This window comes from Urtica dioica, chromosome 7 (assembly GCF_054948205.1).
Source record: "Urtica dioica subsp. dioica isolate 48M chromosome 7, U.dioica_male_clone48M_v1_H2, whole genome shotgun sequence".
NCBI lineage: Eukaryota > Viridiplantae > Streptophyta > Magnoliopsida > Rosales > Urticaceae > Urtica > Urtica dioica.
The window spans coordinates 39,968,319-39,986,166 of NC_142762.1; the positions used below are offsets into that span (position 1 = coordinate 39,968,319).

General features: G+C 38.0%; 5 protein-coding genes across 7 annotated transcripts; 3 read left to right on the forward strand and 2 right to left on the reverse strand.

Moving 5' to 3' along the window:
* Window positions 1-43: 43 nt before the first annotated feature.
* On the reverse strand, window positions 44-2,637 carry LOC149391526 (uncharacterized). The gene is made up of 10 exons (XM_089620961.1): window positions 2,345-2,637; window positions 2,090-2,264; window positions 1,857-2,015; window positions 1,683-1,776; window positions 1,503-1,573; window positions 1,386-1,437; window positions 1,152-1,200; window positions 930-1,067; window positions 689-808; window positions 44-596 (listed from the first exon to the last, which is right to left on the reverse strand). The coding sequence occupies exons 1-10, from the start codon at window positions 2,545-2,547 to the stop codon at window positions 446-448; spliced, it is 1,212 nt and encodes a 403-aa protein (XP_089477087.1). The 5' UTR covers window positions 2,548-2,637; the 3' UTR covers window positions 44-445.
* Window positions 2,638-7,633: 4,996 nt separating this feature from the next.
* LOC149391527 (uncharacterized) lies at window positions 7,634-8,244 on the forward strand. Its single transcript, XM_089620009.1, has 3 exons — window positions 7,634-7,772; window positions 7,851-8,119; window positions 8,236-8,244. The coding sequence occupies exons 1-3, from the start codon at window positions 7,634-7,636 to the stop codon at window positions 8,242-8,244; spliced, it is 417 nt and encodes a 138-aa protein (XP_089476135.1).
* Window positions 8,245-10,648: 2,404 nt separating this feature from the next.
* Window positions 10,649-11,951, forward strand: LOC149391528 (glucuronoxylan 4-O-methyltransferase 3-like). The gene has a single exon (XM_089621454.1). It carries the CDS (start codon window positions 10,840-10,842, stop codon window positions 11,713-11,715), a length of 876 nt encoding a protein of 291 aa, XP_089477580.1. The 5' UTR covers window positions 10,649-10,839; the 3' UTR covers window positions 11,716-11,951.
* A 2,236-nt stretch (window positions 11,952-14,187) lies between these two features.
* LOC149391529 (zinc finger/BTB domain protein) lies at window positions 14,188-15,216 on the forward strand. Of its 3 annotated transcripts, none has more exons than XM_089621289.1 (4): window positions 14,188-14,548; window positions 14,633-14,747; window positions 14,964-15,044; window positions 15,075-15,216. In XM_089621289.1, the coding sequence occupies exons 1-3, from the start codon at window positions 14,315-14,317 to the stop codon at window positions 15,041-15,043; spliced, it is 429 nt and encodes a 142-aa protein (XP_089477415.1). In that variant the 5' UTR covers window positions 14,188-14,314; the 3' UTR covers window position 15,044; window positions 15,075-15,216. The 3 variants fall into 3 exon arrangements, with proteins under 3 accessions (XP_089477415.1, XP_089477414.1, XP_089477413.1); XM_089621288.1 differs by having other exon boundaries at window positions 15,079-15,216; XM_089621287.1 differs by having other exon boundaries at window positions 14,190-14,548; window positions 14,964-15,051; window positions 15,093-15,216.
* A 114-nt stretch (window positions 15,217-15,330) lies between these two features.
* On the reverse strand, window positions 15,331-17,349 carry LOC149391530 (uncharacterized). The gene is made up of 7 exons (XM_089621286.1): window positions 17,092-17,349; window positions 16,948-17,023; window positions 16,771-16,847; window positions 16,367-16,511; window positions 16,128-16,250; window positions 15,761-16,003; window positions 15,331-15,670 (listed from the first exon to the last, which is right to left on the reverse strand). Exons 1-7 carry the CDS (start codon window positions 17,175-17,177, stop codon window positions 15,518-15,520), a joined length of 903 nt encoding a protein of 300 aa, XP_089477412.1. The 5' UTR covers window positions 17,178-17,349; the 3' UTR covers window positions 15,331-15,517.
* Between the last annotated feature and the right edge of the window lie 499 nt (window positions 17,350-17,848).

The following is a 17,848-nucleotide window of genomic DNA, read 5'->3' on the forward strand; positions in this document are numbered from 1 at the left end:
AAATCATGAAGCTTAAAAAAGAATCAACTTGTATTACAAAGAGCACTTTGCGGAGAAATAAAAACACTGAAAAACAAACACCCTTTCTCCAAAACTATCATCCCCATTGCCCCTCTAACATATTCGCTTATAAATGAAATAAATAAACAAAAAATTATGAAAATAGCCAACTAAAACGTTTGAAATTATTATATAACCAATGTTCTGTAAATCTTAGATAAATAGTCATAAAGATGACGTGATCTAATAAATGAAATTGCTTATTTACCTAAGATTTGCGTCTATAAATATATAAAAGTGATTATTTACTTATGATTTACGAAACGTTGGGTATTTAGCAATGTCAAACTGTAAATGTGACCATTTACTTAATTGACCCATAAATAAATGAATAAATGAAGCTCAGTATGTCAATTACTATGATCAAAATTGCGATTTTGTGGAGTCAAGCGCAGACAGCAGCGACTTCGGGTACATCAAACAGCTCAAATTCACGCTGGCTATCAATAAATCTCCGTTGAAATTGCTCAAACTCACCGGCTTTTATAGCCTTTCTTATAGATTTGAAGAACCCCAAGTAATGGTGAGTATTATGTCTACAAACAAATAATGCCATTCTTGTTAGAATAATACTCAAAAGAAAGACACAAGGGAAATTGAAAGAGAAGATAAGAGAGTGAAAAAGTACATCTCGAGCAGAATTTGAGCAAGCATTTCGTGAGCGTTGAGAAGGTGATTGATATATGCTTTTGTATGATTCTGGCAGGTATAACACCTACAGTTTTCAACGATCGGCGTTGTGTCTCTCCTGAAACAAAAAAAAAAATTGAGCGCTAATCAATATATATATATATATATATATATATATATATATATATATATCAAAAGTGCGTGCACATATGGAACAAGCATAATATTCCGTTAATTACCTGTAAATTGTTGCTCTCAAGTTAATCTTATACTGTTCGCTTTTGATATAACTTCGGTGAAGCTCCGACGGATTATTCTCGACTCCTCCCAGTGGAAAAATCAAGCCGAAACCTCCAAGTGTGACGTGGTATAGATAGCTGGAAAAATATAAATAAATAAACAGAAAATACCAAATTCTGTTCCAGTGAACTTGAGATTATTATGAAGATCTAGATACGTACTCGGAGTCGAAAAGATCAATTCCGGCAGAAACCCCCTGCAAGACTTCCTCTGTGAGATCAAAATAACAGAATTACTATCGAATTCATCATAAATTATTTCGGGGAAAACACATTACATCGCCGTGATAGACCCGTTTTAAAGATTCCAACGACATGGCACGCAGATAAAACACATTCTATAGCAAAATGCACCGAGTCAATATAATATCTGAAAAATTGTAATAAATCGGGTACCTGGAAGTCCAAGCCCACAGACAAGGCGTGGCTTTTCGTCGTTTAGGACATCCTGAGAACGTTAATGTCAGTGTTTATCAAACAAAATTAGACACCGAACCTCGAAAGAAATCTTACAGTTACAGCATCGAGAAGAGCAGGACGATCCTCCATGCTCTCTCCAAGTCCAAAACCTCCAATCCAATATCCTACAAAAAAGTCATTAAGTATATAAACGTAATAACAACATACAAGAATCAACATCGTTAGAGATGGTGAAAGCAACGTATATCACGAAATTATTCAAAAAAATCATACCAGAGACACTTCTCTGTTTAACCTCGCGAGCACACCTCTCGCGTTCTTCAACATCGGAGCCTCCGACTATGGACCCGAAAACTCCTCGATCTCCCTAAACTTTTCTTAAAGATCATTATGTGTCCCATCAAACAATAGTAGTGATGAAAAGAAACTGAATTGATATCTCTCTACCGAGTTTAAATCGATGCATTGATCGAGCCACGTGAGAGTGCGATCAACAGAGGTCTTATTCCTCTTCTCAGAGACCCAGGCGGGGACTTCATCTGCCAAAGAGGCCCATATGTTAGGCCTCATTGAATTAATCATCTCTACATACTCTACAGGCTTAATCTGTTACAAGATCAATAGTCAATCAAACCATTACAAATAAATAAATAAAAATAAAAGCTTGATCAGGGTTTTACCAAAAGCCGACCGCAGCGAGTTTCGAAAGAAGCTCCGATTTTGTTATTGGCACCGTGCTCGGGAATGCTGTGCAGAGAGTCTCTCGCCACGGCGGCGAAGCCATACCCAGGCAAACCCACGACCTTGCTAAGCCCTCCGAGGCTCGCCATCTTCTTCGCCGACAGGCCCTCGAAGCTGCGCCGAGAAACAGAGGAATATTTCTCAGGGGCGTTTCGACAAACAGTTGGTGTGCGGGGATGGAAAAAAGGACTTACAAGTGAACAGGGCTGACTTGGAGGAGATGGGAATCTGGGGAGGGGAGAGAAGGAAGAAGGTCGGGGGATATGAAGTGAGGAAGGCCTTTGCGCGTGGACAGCAAAAGTGCGGGCGTGTCTATTGGGCCAACGCAGTTTCCTCCGAGATGAAGAATGCCCGTTCGAGCTTTTCCGGTGCCCAGTGCGGTCACTGCGAACTTCATGCTTCGGTTGCTCTGCTTGGCTTGGTTGACGACTAGAGAACGAGAACGACCAGGGTTTAAACCCAACCCCAACGTAAAAATTGCAATAAAGGACGTAGAAATCTAATTTTCTAAAGATATGGTAAGAGAAATTTCATTTTCTAGACCCAAAAGTTACGGAAATATCTCAATTAGACCCGTTAGTTAAAAAATATCTAAAATTGAACTTTTGTACCAATTTTGGACGAAAATACCCTTAATTCAAAATAACTCATATTCTTCTCTCATTTTCAAATCATCTTCATCACAATTCTTGTCACTTTCGAATTGGTTGCGCTAGGATTAGAATTCAAAATTCCATAGTTTTTGAGGGTTTCGGAAACTCGTCAGAACGTGTCGGAATCCATCGGAACTCGTCGGAACGTGTCGGAATCCATCTTTGGAGGTGAATTTTTTTTTTTTTTTTTTAAACTGGGAATTTCCGATGAAGATCATCGGAATCCATCGGATTCCGACCGAATCCGATGGATTCCGATGGTCTTCGTCGGAATCCATCGGAAATTTCCGATGAAGACCATCGGAATCCATCGGATTCGGTCGGAATCCGATGGATTCCGATGATCTTCATCGGAAATTCCCAGTTTTTTTTTTTAAAAAAAAAAATTCACCATTAAATCTCATTCAAATCAACCTTAAAAAAAAAAAAAAAAAAATTAACCTCCAATTCGGTCGAATTTGGTGTGGTGGGCGTTGGAACTCGTCGGATTTGGTGTGGTTGGGCGTCGGAATGGGGTTCACGTCGGATTTGGTGTTCTTTGGTGTGGAGAGAAAATGAGAGTGAGAATGAAAGAGATGGAAAGAGATGGAGAGAGGGTTTATTTTTGAATTAAGGGTATTTTCGTCCAAAATTGATACAAAAGTCCAATTTTGGATATTTTTTAACTAGCGGGTCTAATTGAGATATTTCCATAACTTTTGAGTCTAGAAAATGAAATTTCTCTATGGTAATAAACTAATGTCAATCAGTTGCCTCTTTTTTTTTTTTTTTTTCTTAAGAGCAATAGGCGGTTACAATGGTTTCCAAAATCAATGTTATATTTAGTGTAAAATGATATAAAAATATGGAGAGAAAAACATGAAAATGAAGATGACAAATAAGTTAATGCTATTTTTAACTTAACTGCCTAATTACGTAGGTGTTGGTCATGGAAGCTTTACACAACAACATACACTGCTTAAATTATAAAAGATAAAGTACCTTACAAACTAATTAATTAGTTTAATCAAAGTTGTAAATTCTTATCAGTAAAATAGTCAAAGTTTTAAGATTTTTTTTTTTTTAGTAATATAGCTAAAGTTTGACATTGTTTTACAAAAATATTGACACATATGTAAATAAGAAATTTACTCGGTTTATAAATTTATATACACGAGCAAAAAATAAATTAATATCTTATATTTATAATATACAAAATTAGACAAATTTTATATAGAGATTTGTTAGCATATAGCCGGTTTATAAATGGGAGTTTAAAATACTAGCCAGACTATTATTTTATTTAGAGGAATTTAGAGGAATAGCCCAGGTTAGTTAGAATTTTCCAAAATATCCCTACCTCAAGCTGGCTATTGGAAGGAAATGGAAATTCCATTTCCAATAAGCCACCTTCCATTGTTTATTGGAAATGATATTTTCATTAGGCATTTTGCTGCCTTCCATTGTTTATTGGAAATGAAATTTCCGTTAAACTTAATGGAATCCATATTTCCATTAACTTCCAATAAAGAATTAAAAAAATAAAAACAATAACAACTATTATGTGAGTCAGCGACATAGGCCTCAATGCCTCATGAAAGCAACGGTCTTATTTCTCTCCCCCCTCTGTTTCGGCATTAAATCCTTCCGACACCATCCACCACATCCTGCCATCCTGCCATTTCCGTCTGCCATTCGGAAGTCAGCTGCCACGTTCCGTGCCACGCGGGAAACGGCAGTTCCGATAGGTTGTCTTCACGTGCGGATTTCCGTCCTTCCGTGGGCTTCCGGGCCTACCCCCAAATCCCAAATTCACAGTGACGAACGCACCAAGAACACGATCTCCATTACTTGACGGTCTCCAAATGCAGTTCCACTCCGACGGCTTTCTCCGCCTCAGAAACTCCGAGTATGAATCAGCATCGGATTTCCTCTCCCCGAGCTCCTTGGCCTCCCTGATCACGCTCTCGACGCCGTGCCGGCCACGGAAGCTCTCCGCGATGGACTCCCACTGCCCGGGCTTCCCCGCCGGATTCTTCACCAAGCAGAGCTTCGAACATGGCGTCTCTTTCTTCTTCGGCTTTGTTGCAAGGTCAGCTTCAACATCGCTCTCTGTTTCATCGATTCTCTCTGCCGACGAAGGTTTCTCTCCAAAACCCTAAATCAAACATCGGCGATTCAGAGAAGAAGAAGACTACCCGGCGCTGTGCCTCTCGTCTCTCTCGCCGTTCATCCTCGCCGGCCGGAACGATCCGTCGTCGCTCCTCGCGACGGCGATCAAGGCGGCGTCGCACCACGCCGCGGCGGCGATGGCGGCGATCTCGTGGATGGCGGCGGCGATGTCGACGGACGAGGAGATGGCGGCGGCGCTGGCGCAGTGCAAGGATAGCTACGGCGATGCGATCGATAATCCCCGGAGCGCGTTGGAGGCGATCTCGCGGCGCGACGACGGGACGGCGAACAGTATGCTCAGCGCGGCGGTGACGGACTCCGGCGACTGCGAGGACAGCTTCCAGGGGAAATCGCCGGTGTTCGAGTACAACGAGAAGATGAGGAAAATGGCGAGTAATTGCCTCGCCATTGTTTCTGTCATCAAGTGGTGATTCATTGCTTTGAATTTTGATGATCTGCAAACCTTAACCAACCAACGTCTTTTTTTTTTTTTTTTTTTTTTTTTTTTTTTTTTTTTTTTTTTTTTTGCGTTTGTTTGTTGTGCATTCTCTTCTTTGTGTTTCTATATGTGTATATTTTTGTAAAATTATAGGTTTACACTAAATAAAAAGCTTCGAGAAAATGGCATGTAGTCCCATTTTTTTTCTTACATCTGTAACAAAAAAAAATCAATTTAAAGTGTTGTATCGCGCCTCAATTTTTAATTTAATTTTTTTTTTTAATATTACGGAACATTGCTATAAATTGGTAATACTTGTAGAAGAAGTAGCAAAAGAGTGAGTGAAAACAACTATTACTCTTTTCATTTTAGATTAGGTCGTCTAACTTTGACTATTAATTTCATGAAAACCTCTGTCATTATCATTTATTCACACCGGTAGTTTTTATACAATCTTAATATACTACTACTCTATATCATACTTATTTAAAGACCCAAACCTGTTAAGTACCAAGATTGCTTCTAATACTTTATGTTTACGCTGTAGTAGTTTAAATTATAGAGTTTTCAAGTTACCTATGTTGTAACATGGGAAAGTTGGTTGTCAAATTATTACTATTATTAGTATTTTATTTAAGGGTTATATAGATATATAGCCACACATGGTTTTAGTTTTAGCCAATCTTCTGTTAATAGCCACAATAATATATTTACAGCATGTTAAAAGAGGTGACTGACCTCAAATAACTCTAATCAAATTAATCCCGCTCATTATTTTCAGCCAATTAATTCAAATAGAAGACAAAATATTCGGACATAACTACTCGCACAAATTGAGCGAGCATTTAAAACTCCATTAATGCAGATATCTATACTCTCTCTTTATCTCTACACAACCGATAAAAACAAAATCAACGCTCTGCAACATCGGCCGACGCTCCACCCTCTGCAACATTGGCTCCGACACTCGTCCACCCTCTGCAACATCGGCCGACGCTCCACCCTCTGCAACATTGGCTCCGACACTCGTCCACCCTCTGCAACATCGGCCGACGCTCGTCGATTGTGACAGAAAATGGGTTGTGCTTATCGGATTGGATTGGTGGAGAGATTACAGGATTCTTGGTATTATGACGATCCTTCATTTTTTTTTCTCTCTTCTTCTTCTTTTTCATCGGAATTGCTGGTGGCTTTGAGTGTATGAGATTTGTTTCAGTGATTGTGAATTTGCTGAGATTTTGGTTCTAGTGAATTCTTATCCAGTATTGTAAATACGACGTTGATTTACAGTTAATACCAATTGTTTCATCGTAATGCATTGTAAATACAAAGATGATTTACAGTATATTCGTGTAAATAAACTGAAAAAAATTCTGGAAATATTTTGGACGTTATAAAATTATGAAAACAAATAATATCAATAAATGAAGAATATATTAACAGATTTTATCCATAATGAATTGCCACGAAAATAGAAACTAATTAGCTAAAGTCAACGCTGAAAATTTCCAAATGCACGTTAACAATCTTTCCAAATCGGTTTGATTCAAAATTTTTTTAAAAAAAAATGCCTAATTCAATTAGCGGGCGTAATAAATAAGGGCAAATGTGTAAAACTAATTAACATAATAAGATGCCACATAAGCAAGATGGTTATTTACGGGAAATTAACGAAAGGTTGGCTAAAATCAAATTGCTAGTGTTTAAGATGGCTACGTAGCCAATTATTTGTTTATTTAAATTATGTCTTGGAATTTTTATTTTTTTTGAAGACAGCTTTGCTGCAGTGGGGATTGAACCCACGACCTCCACACAGGAAGTGGTGTGGAATTACCACTAGGATAACCTAGGTACCACAAATTATGTCTTGGAATTGCCTGTAGACTTTTCTTTAATCATGAATTTATAATTATACATCATTCTTGTTTCAATTTCTATGTATTAAACTCATGCCTGTTTCTACATAAAAACAAAAAAAAAACAAAACTCATTCCTGTTTCAATTTTAAAAAATAAAGCAATAATATAAACTCATACTTCTGTATTATCATTTATGTGATACAAATGATTGTATTTTGAAAAACAGTACTACTCTTAACATTTATCTTTTGTTTGTCACCTAGCTCCCAACAAAATAAAATCATTCGGATGGAGAGCATATCATGAAGCATTGCCAACGGCAGTTGGACTTCATAAAAGGAAGATCATCCATAATGCAGCGTGCAATTTATGTTCAGGTCCATGGGAATCCGTGACTCATATTCTTATACATTGCAAATTTGCGTAGGAGATATGGAGAGCATCCTCTATCAATTTGCAGTTCAAAAATATTATACTCCAAGTTTTGCCGATGTTATCCACTCAGTGTATAGCTCATTGGGTATCGAGCTTTTATCTGTTTTTTTTTTTTTTTTTTTTTTTTTTTGGTGTGTATCTGTTGGTGTATATGGAATGATAGGAATAAGAGTATCCCTCATTCGTCGGGTACCGCCGCTGCCCAAGCACTACAAGCTCAATGTCGATGCTTCTCTCCCACGTGCTTCAAATTGCATTGGTATTGGGGCTATCATCCGCGATTCCACTGATTTTGTCATGGCGGCGCTGGCACAAAACCTACCTAGTAATTTCTCAGTCGAAGAAGCAGAGGCGCTTGCTTTACGTATTGGCTTATCGTGGGCTTTGGATGTGAGATTACCTATCCACTATGTGGAGTCAGATGCAAAGACGGTAGTCCAAGCTTTGGAGATTCATTATTCTTTCATTAACAAGTTTGGTACTATTTTGTCTAAAGTGTCGAGTTTGCTTTCTGTCTTTCCAGTAGTTAAGTTGTCTCATATCTATAGGGAAACTAACATGGTTGCCCATGGATTGACAACTTTCGCTCTTACCATAGCCAATGAACTCATTTGGTTGGAGAAAATCTCTCCTTCGATAGAGTCTGTAATCTCCATCGAACAACTCCTCATCTCAAATTGTAGATCCTATTATAAAAAATAAAATAAAATAAAAAAGTGAATGAAGGGACAGCTTCTATTAATATTTAGACACTGAATTTAGATGTTTTATGTTAACAATGTGATTAAAATCTACAAATATTACAATTTTATACAAACCATAACAATTCGAACATAAAAATATAAAATTGAAGTACTAGTCAAATTCATTTTAAACTTGCAAAATAGCAATAAATAAATGTTTAAAAAAACCACCGTTTTTTTGTCATTAGAATAGAGTACTACTATGTTGGGTCAAATCCGATTAAAACATTTGAATCGAAAAAATAAAAGTGAAGTCGGTGATTGATCTCGGTATGAAAGTGTTGTGCAAATCGTTTGAGAGACAAAATTAAGACATTGAGACGACTACTCACTGACCACGAGCGATATACAATGGCTCCATCACCACCAAATATCAACAAATCTCGAAATCAAAGACTCGACATTGTCAACAATAAAACACTTTGCACCTTTGACGTCCTAGACACCTTCATGCCAACGATCATCATGTTGTGCTTCAACGACAACCCTTGTCACCAAAGACTTGTTATTGCACACCATACCCCAACGCCGACGACACTTCACGTGCCACCATGTACACTCCCCTAAATGCACAACTCAATTCATGTATAACCCAACTATCCTTATTTTCCTCCCTTCATAATTAAATGCATGACAATAAGTGGTCGGCGCCACCAGCTATCCTAGCTCAAAAAGAAAAAAATAAAAGAGCGGCCTAATTTTTTTCTTCTACCGAAACCTTAAATCGCTCATGAGAAGAAATAGTGTAGCATAAAAAAAACAAAAAATTGGCTACGTAAGCCACCTAAACTATATGAATTGTAAATTAGCCAACTTTTGGTAAATAATTTGTAAATAGCCAACTTGCATACATGGCAGCCTATTAACTACCTAAAATATATGTTTGGTTATGTTAAATAAGGTTTTTATTAATCTGTTAATAAGTTTACTTGGCTATTTACAAGAAATTAACCAAAGGTGGGCTATATCTCAATCCACTATATCCGTGTGGCTATATAACTTAATAACCCTAAAAAAAATTGTTGGTATATATTGTTCAAAAACTACAACTTATCCCCCATGGCTTAATCTAAGTCCTTATGCAAGATGATCATATTTAGATGCCTACGAAAAACATTAGAATTGTTCTATGTTTAAATTCAAAGGTAATTCGTTGTAATATATGTTTATATGTGTAAGTAATATAATTGATGATTTAATGTAAGGAAGAAAATATTTATAAAAAAAAAAAAAGTAGAATATGAGACAACAACTTTTTGTCAAGTTAAACTTAGAAAGGGCCTTAAATCGTTTAGTGGTCGCACTCTCGATAAACTAAATTTTGACCGTACGTTTTTGGGGTTTTTTTTTTTTTTTTTTTAAGGAAATCAACCATCTTCTTCATAAATGTTGAAGCAAGCGAACTCAGAAGATAACAAGTCACTTTCTTTGGGAAAGAAAGCTCTACCGGTTAGTTAGGCAAAACAAAGATTTTTGTTTTAATAAAGTGTTTGTCAACTGCATGGCACACAGATGTCATGTCAATAATATGAATAAATATATAATCTGGAATAGTTGTGCAAAAATATGCAATAAAATAAACCAACAGAGAACATGGACGTTATACCCACCCCACTCCACGGCTTGGCCAGATTAAGAGTTTTCACGTCCAATGTATATAAGCCAGCGCACCTTATTCCTAGGACTATATTATGGACATGTCGTCGCACACTACAACTCACCAACTATATCTCACATATGACATATCTGATATATTAATCCCTGCAATTAATTTTTTTTTTTTTAAAACTAGTCTTTGAAAACATTATGTGAAATTTCTTATAAGTCGTCGCCGTAACTTATATATGTAGATGTAGTTATGTTATGTACGTGTCATATATACATTATCTACGGACATTTATTTGCTGGAGAATTAAACATTATTTTTTGAAATGTACTATTTATAGGGAATATTAATTATGTAGGTTTCCGAAGCGTTTATCAGTTTGTGTAGTATTTTGCACGCATGTCCTTCACACTTCCCTTGCTTCCTTCTCAAGACTAAAAAAAACAGCGATCTTAATTGCCCTTTTTTCATTCTTTCTATTTTCTTCCCCCTAAATTCACTCATAGTAAAAAGTTAGAACGTGGCAACATCATTTCATGGACGGACCCAGATAACTGAGATAATTAAGCTTCCCCGGAACTTTTATATTTAAATAGATATTTATAGAAGCAAACATATATATGCCACCTCTCTTTCTCCAACCACTTTATAATAATTCAAATTTCGTGTCTACTTCATCAACCAACATCCACATAATTTCGTATTATTCTATTTCACATCATCAGCCAAAACTATTTCATCTCATCTCATCTCTCTCTTTGCTTTAGCACCAAATTGAAGAAGAAGAAGAAGAAGAAACAACGATGTTGAGACCCAAAGTAGCCCAATTCTCAATAAGCCTCAAGCTAGCCCTAACCCTATTCTTCCTCTTCTTCGTCTTCCTCGTCATCCGATCCAACCTCTCTTTCACCCAAAAAGACGTCCCTTCCTCAAACCGCCTCTCCAACTCCAACTCCTCCACGACGGTGACACGTGGCGAGAGAGGAGCGAATAGCGTGTGCGACAAGGCACCGCCGTCGCTGGCCAACGCGCTGGTCCACTACGCGACGACGAACATAACGCCTCAGCAGACCTTCGCCGAGATCTCGGTCTCCATGAGAGTGCTCCAGAGGAAATCGCCGTGCAACTTCCTCGTCTTCGGGCTCGGCCACGACAGCCTCATGTGGGCCAGCCTCAACCACGGAGGCCGTACGGTCTTCCTCGAGGAAGACGCCACGTGGATTCAGAAGCTCACCGCCAAGTTCCCCTCCCTCGACTCCCGCCACGTGGCCTACGACACCGCGGTGCGCGACGCCGACGCGCTCTTGCTCGCCGGCGCGTCGGACCCGGCGTGCCGCGCGGTGGTGGACCCCAGGGACTCCGCGTGTCGGCTCGCCGTGAAGAGCTTCCCGGCGGAGATCTACGAGACGGAGTGGGACGCGATTATGGTCGACGCGCCGACGGGGTACCACGACGGAGCTCCGGGGAGGATGGCGGCGATTTACACGGCGGGGCTCATGGCGCGGAACAGGGAGAGCGGGGATGCTGACGTGTTCGTGCATGACGTGGACAGGCCGGTCGAGGATAGCTTCTCCAAGGCGTTTCTTTGCGAGGGTTACATGAAGGAGCAAGAGTATAGGCTTAGGCATTTTGTCGTTCCCAGCCACAGGCCTCGCCCGGAAAGACCTTTTTGCCCTTGATGTCATGCGCTTTATAATTATCTCCTCCTTAATTAATCCATTTGTCCTTCAAAAAAAAAAAAAAAAATTAATCCATTTGTTTTTTCTTTGATATTAAGTATATTTACAATAGTCCTTTACCTTCGATCCAAATAACGTGAATAATACGACTACTTTGTGGTTGTAGTATTATAATTTTCCTGGCATGGTGTAATAATACAGAAGAGAAAGAAGCACGATATATGGCAGTTGGTACTTGGACTGTGGTAATTGTTTTTTTTTTTTTGTTTAATTTTCCTTCTTATTTTTTCAAATGATGATATTCACGAATCAGTCGTGCAGGTTTGGTCAAAATGATATTTTCTGTCATCATTACTGCCTTGCCACGACTACTAATTAACTACTAATATTTCCCTTGTTATTCACGGAAAGTATGATTTGAGATTTAGATCATGAGTTTAGGTTCCTGTTTTTAGTTATCAAAGGCTTAAGAGCAAGGATCGAAATACCGTTACCGTTACCGTTCCGAGCTTTCGAATTTACTGGTAACCTCCGGTACCGTAAAGGAATACCGGGAAAAGCTGGAAAAAAAAGGAAAATGATACCGTTGAACTTACCGTTACCGTAGAGGAATACCGTCAAATACCGTCAAACCATACCGACAAAAACCCTCTGATAGACACGTCAGTAAGCTCACCGGAAAAGGCGGGATCCGGCGGGATCTGGGAAGAAATCACCTACGTCGCGTCGGGAAGCTGGCGGCACGGCGGGATCCGGGCGGGATCTGAGAAGAAATCAACTGGGTCGCGACGGAAAATTGGCGAGCTCAAACCGGTCCAAATGAGAACATTTTAGGGGAATCCGGATTTTTATAACCGGTTTCTTCTTTTTTGTTAAGTGAACCGGACCGGGAAGATAGAACCGAGTTCCTCACTGGTTCCCGGTCCGGTTCCCCCGGAATCACCGGAAACTTCCGATTTTGGTGGTTCCGGTGCCGGGGAGTTCAAAAAAGGGGGAACCGGACCGGTTCCCGTTCGGTTCCCCCGGGATTTCAAACCTTGCTTAAGAGTACAATAATCTATTTAAAATAATAAATTTTACAACTAAAGACCGTAAGCTTATCTTTGGGTTATCAGAGCTCTCCAATGCCATTGATCCCTCCAGGCACAATCCTTAAGAAGTTGGTTATTATAAGAAGTTTGTTTGTTAACTAATCAACATTTAATTAACAAGTATTTGTTATAATTAACTAATTTTTTTCTTATCTCTTTTTAAATATCTAGCTCAAATTTCATTAGATTAGCTCATCAAGTCAAAGTTAATTTAATTAACTGTTTAGTTAATTAAATTAATTAAAGTCTGATGTGCTACTTCCCAAATAAAATGAAACTTACGCTATTTTAAAAAGAGAGTGAATTATTAACCTACTGGTCTAATTGCCTTTTTAGTAAATATAATTAATTAATAATTTTATTAAGAACAACTAATTGACAATTTTGCATGTACAACTCCCTCTCATTGACAATTATTGGGTAATAATTGTTTGGAAAAAGGGCAAATTAATTGTTAATAAACTATTGTTTCGAGCACAAATTTTATAATTAACTATAATTTTATATTTATATTTTTTTTTTCAAAAAAATATTTTTTTTTACTATTTTAGCTTTATTTAATTTTGTTTAATCTTTAAAATTCATTAAAAAAATGTTTTGTTTCAAGCACTAATTTGAAAGGATTTAAAATACTCCATGTGTTACTCATATATATTACTTGAATCCGAGCACCTGCTCGGAGGCATCGAGAACAGAATAAATTTAGCACCAAGTTCGAGTCAAATAGGCTCGAGAGCTCATGAAGGTTAAAGAACGACTCGTTCATAAGGCAAGAACGAATCCCACTGAGCAGAACTTCGAAGAGAGAAAAACTGATAGGTCAAATACTAGTCAAAATAAAACAAACACGTGTAAAATCAAAACAAAAAGCTCACATCGACGGTTATACCGAGCATAAAAGAATAACCACCCACTACACACGAAATGGGAACGGTTACTTAAATAACTAACAAGAACATGAGGTTAATCACCACACGTTTCGACCCCAAACTACCTATAAATATAGAAGAAGTACACTGAACGAGATTCATTCGCATTTCCGCACACAAAATACAAGTCTAAAGTTTTACTTATCATTCAGCACCCTCATTTACTTGCTCTTTTTTTTTAATAGATTCGTCTGTATTTAAGAATAATCTTACCTAGACACTCCGACTTCTCGGGACTGCGTTATCAGAACTAAGTGCTTTCATGAGATAATTATTGTACTAATGTTGTGTGTCACGGTTTAACTATTATTCTTATAGTTTTCCCATAATGAGAAAATAATAAATTAATAAAAAAGTAAAATGACAAATAAGTCAAAAAGTCCAACAAAAGAAAATAGTTGGGCTTATAAACGCAATTTCACACCAACGACAAAACGTAATGTCGTTTTTAACCAACGCTCCACTCTATCCCCAAAAATAAAAATTAGAAAAGGCTCATCTCATCTATCAGTGTCTCTGGAGAACCCGTGTCTCTGATAGAGTCTATCTGCTGAGAAGAAGAGGAAGAAGAAGAAGAAGATGTGGAAGGCGAAGAAGAAAGAGTTGATGGCTTCGGCGCCGTGGAGAGGAGAGGATAAGAGCGAGGAATTCAAGGACGCGAAGATGAAGGTCACGAGGCAGCCCGGCCAAACCTCCAAAATGCACGGCCCTCGCAAGAAATCCGCCGCTAAACACAACCACGACGACGACGACCCAGACTCTCTCACCCAAATTGACCCCGAACTCCGTTACAGTTTTCAGCGCAATTTCCAGGTCCGTCAAAACGCCGCTTTTAGGTTTTACGTCTACAAGTTTCAGAACGTTCAATAGTTTTTTTTTTTTTTTTTTTATTTGCAGTTTCTTCAGCGGGTTTTTAGCATAGATACCGTTGTGAAGCCTCTTCCTCCGGCCATGGCTTACAACGTGTCTCGCAACTTGAGCTTCTTCACTCGAATTTTCACCCAATTCTTCGGTGCGTTTCCAATTCCACGCCCTTTCACTCTGTGGAAGTAAAATAAAGAAAACATGCAGTTTGTTTAACAAAGTTTAGGTCTTTATTAATTTTTTTAACAGAAGGAAAAAAAAAATTGTACCCAGTGTTGTGTTTATTTATTGTCTCTGTGTGTTTGGAATTCTTTCCACTGAGATGATATCATTGATTCTCTGACCTTGTGAAATGACGTTGCAGATCCTGAAGGTATTGCTAATGCACAGAAGTCGCTTGGTATAGGACAGGAAGAGAAAGTTCGCCGTGTTGGTGGTGGGTGAAATATATATATATATATATATATATATATATATATATATATATATAATGTAATGGTGTCAAATTGGGGGTTTTGTAGGCATAAGAGTGATTGTTATTCTTGACTGTTTATGATATGATAAATGCTACAATAGCATAATCTTTCCAATTTTGCATTCTGCACCTTTTCTTTTAACTCAAGTTTGTTAATCATCTGTTTTTGGAGGAAAAAATTAAGCCTAAGAATGATTATGCAGCTATTTTGCAATAACTGGTAAATAATTTAACAAACTAGGATGAATTTGATTTGGAAGGACATCAATCATTCTTTTGATTTTTATTCTATTTACACATGCCAAGAATCACAATTTCATTTCCACTGTCTTGGTGCCAACACAATCTGCAATCGGAAACCTACCTATCTAATGAGCATAAAAACAAGAGAATGAACTAGACAGAAAGAACTAGAAAGGTTAAAAAGCTTTAGGTCATTCAATTCACCACGAGGAACCACCTCGCCAGTACCCGAAATCGCTCATCCCGCACCGGGACAGAAATTCTTTATAGTCACGCTCGAGCTTTGCGTGAGCCCGTGATTCCTCTTCATCAGATATTTCCGCATCATCTTTGCCTTTGCCTTCAGAATGAATCTGCCGAGAGCATTTGAACTATAAAGCAAAAGACTCACACTTGATCCCATTTATTATAATTTAAAAAGAAAATGTTTCTGTAAATAGAACCTCTTTTAGTTCGGCGGAATCTAGATTTGAATCCACAGTTGTCAAGTCTGGTTCCCAGGCATCCCCAAGCTTGGATTTCCACCGCCCACCTCTCGGACTATGATGTTCTAACTCACGCTCTTTAAGCTCTTTAGTTGCTCTAGCTTGAATTGCACCAGCAACACATCTGATGCAAAATGCTATCACTGGGACCAGAACTAGAAAATACCCGACATTTCTAGCTCGAGAATTCAACGGGTAAACCTGTTGGGGTCATTACATTCGGTGAATTCCCAAGCCCAAAATAAAGGGTCATACAGAACAAGAAAGTCACAGTGAAATTTGACCTTCATAACGTGAAAATACGGTAGGTATAAATCGCACTAACTTGTGGTACGAGGCGAGAGTAGAGCGTGCCAAAGATTTTCGGGCGCAGTAATTCATTTGAAGAATTTAACGGGCCCATCAACCTTTCGGGTAGTTTGAAATTAGCCGCCCAACTTCTTTTTCCCTGAAAATAACTTCATTATTTGGGGCACATTACTAAAAACACAGCTAAAAATAGTCCGCTTCAGTCATATTACATCACGTTATGTGAATCAAATGCTAAGCAAGAATCAAGCTCACCACTTGAGAGCTTTCGGGCGGTGAAGGAATGTTTAGACACTGGCCATGGTAAACGAGATCGATATCCACAACGTTCTTATTGGCTGCAGCGATTCTATATACCGACACTCCATATCCTTTCGATATTGATGTCAAAGTTTCACCCCTGTCAAACAGAAATTTCAATACCTTCTTAGTTCTTCATCCCTATTGAGTAAATTTCAATACCTAGGCTTCTTAGTTTTTTCTTAATCCCTATTGGAGGTTTCTATGGACCCAGAATCAGCTGAGCCATAATCCACCCAACCAAAATACTCAAACCTAATGATGGGTTTAATTTTCCAAACAAAAAAGAAATACAGGAAGTGCATTAATGCGATTGAAAAGCCAAAAGTCAAATTCATATGAAACACTATTCTCTTTACTCTTTGACAACATGAACCACAAAGTTGTCGGCGGAGCATTGACACGTGGACATCTCCTGAAGATGAAGCCTCCATTTCTGCGTCAAAAAAACACAACACAAAATAAAAAATAAAAAAAAAACTGAATTTTTCCAACTCCTTAGTCTCACACTCTTTGACCCAGATTTTAAATTGTACCTTCACTGTGCCTCTGATACGGTTCCGGTAAAACTTCTCACTAAATTCCAGAGACCTCGAAGACAAGAGAATCAACCTGTACAAAATGATACAATCAGGATTGAAATGAGAGTTGGAAAATCTTTGTTTAAAGAGGAAAAGAACCTGTAAGAGGAAAGATTGGATTTCGATTGGAATAGCGGAAGACGAAGCTCAGGTGGTCTCTGTGAAATGCTTAACTTCGCTTCCATCTCATATTTCTCAACTAAAAATCTCTTTTCCTCTTGACTTTGGAGTTCCTACCGGGTTCGGTCGTTTTTTTTTCTTCTTTTGCGACCAGCCTGAAGTTCGGGAAATTTCAAAGAGAAATTTCGGGCATGTATGTTTGGTAGTTCACTCTTGTTTTTGTTTTCTGTTTTTGTTTTCGCATAGTCGTAGTCTAAAATTTTTTTGTAGTTGTTTTCAAATAACTGTTTGTTAAGAATTTCAAATTTTTTTTTTTTTTTTTTTTTTTTTTTTTCAGTTTTTTGTAATTGTATTGTAATAATTCACATAAGAATTAGGCGTCGAGATATATACTAATTGAAAGTATTTGCTGCAAATATAATGATCATACCTTTAGTTATAATGATTGTTCACAAGTTCATCAGAAAACACCGTTTGTCTTTGTAGTCAATACAACAAATATCAAATTTTGATACCTAATGTTGATTAAAAATAGTGAAAACTTATGTGTTCGACGAGAGGATCACGACCAATTAACAGTTTGTAAAATGGAGTTTCGATTGTTTAAAGTTTGCCATAATTGTAAAACTTAAATTTTGCAGGCAACGAAAACAAATTCGATAATCAAAAGTGAGGAAAACGAAATGATGTTGATAGGAGAGAAGGAGATGTCAAGAGGAGATATTAAAAAAAAAAA

Excerpts from the sequence above, each read along its gene's own strand:
- LOC149391526 (XM_089620961.1), bottom strand. The coding sequence starts at position 2,547 with ATGAAGTTCGCAGTGACCGCACTGGGCACCGGAAAAGCTCGAACGGGC. Across the intron at positions 1,777-1,856 it reads AATGCATCGATTTAAACTCG|GGAGATCGAGGAGTTTTCGG; the intron begins GTAGAGAGATAT and ends AGAAAAGTTTAG. Across the intron at positions 1,574-1,682 it reads TAAACAGAGAAGTGTCTCTG|GATATTGGATTGGAGGTTTT; the intron begins GTATGATTTTTT and ends ACTTTTTTGTAG.
- LOC149391530 (XM_089621286.1), bottom strand. The coding sequence starts at position 17,177 with ATGGAAGCGAAGTTAAGCATTTCACAGAGACCACCTGAGCTTCGTCTT. Across the intron at positions 17,024-17,091 it reads TCCAATCTTTCCTCTTACAG|GTTGATTCTCTTGTCTTCGA; the intron begins GTTCTTTTCCTC and ends CATTTTGTACAG. Across the intron at positions 16,848-16,947 it reads GTATCAGAGGCACAGTGAAG|AAATGGAGGCTTCATCTTCA; the intron begins GTACAATTTAAA and ends TTTTTGACGCAG.
- LOC149391527 (XM_089620009.1), top strand. The coding sequence starts at position 7,634 with ATGGGAATCCGTGACTCATATTCTTATACATTGCAAATTTGCGTAGGA. Across the intron at positions 7,773-7,850 it reads CTCAGTGTATAGCTCATTGG|GAATAAGAGTATCCCTCATT; the intron begins GTATCGAGCTTT and ends ATGGAATGATAG.
- LOC149391529 (XM_089621289.1), top strand. The coding sequence starts at position 14,315 with ATGTGGAAGGCGAAGAAGAAAGAGTTGATGGCTTCGGCGCCGTGGAGA. Across the intron at positions 14,549-14,632 it reads GTTTTCAGCGCAATTTCCAG|TTTCTTCAGCGGGTTTTTAG; the intron begins GTCCGTCAAAAC and ends TTTTATTTGCAG. Across the intron at positions 14,748-14,963 it reads AATTTTCACCCAATTCTTCG|ATCCTGAAGGTATTGCTAAT; the intron begins GTGCGTTTCCAA and ends ATGACGTTGCAG.
- LOC149391528 (XM_089621454.1), top strand. The coding sequence starts at position 10,840 with ATGTTGAGACCCAAAGTAGCCCAATTCTCAATAAGCCTCAAGCTAGCC.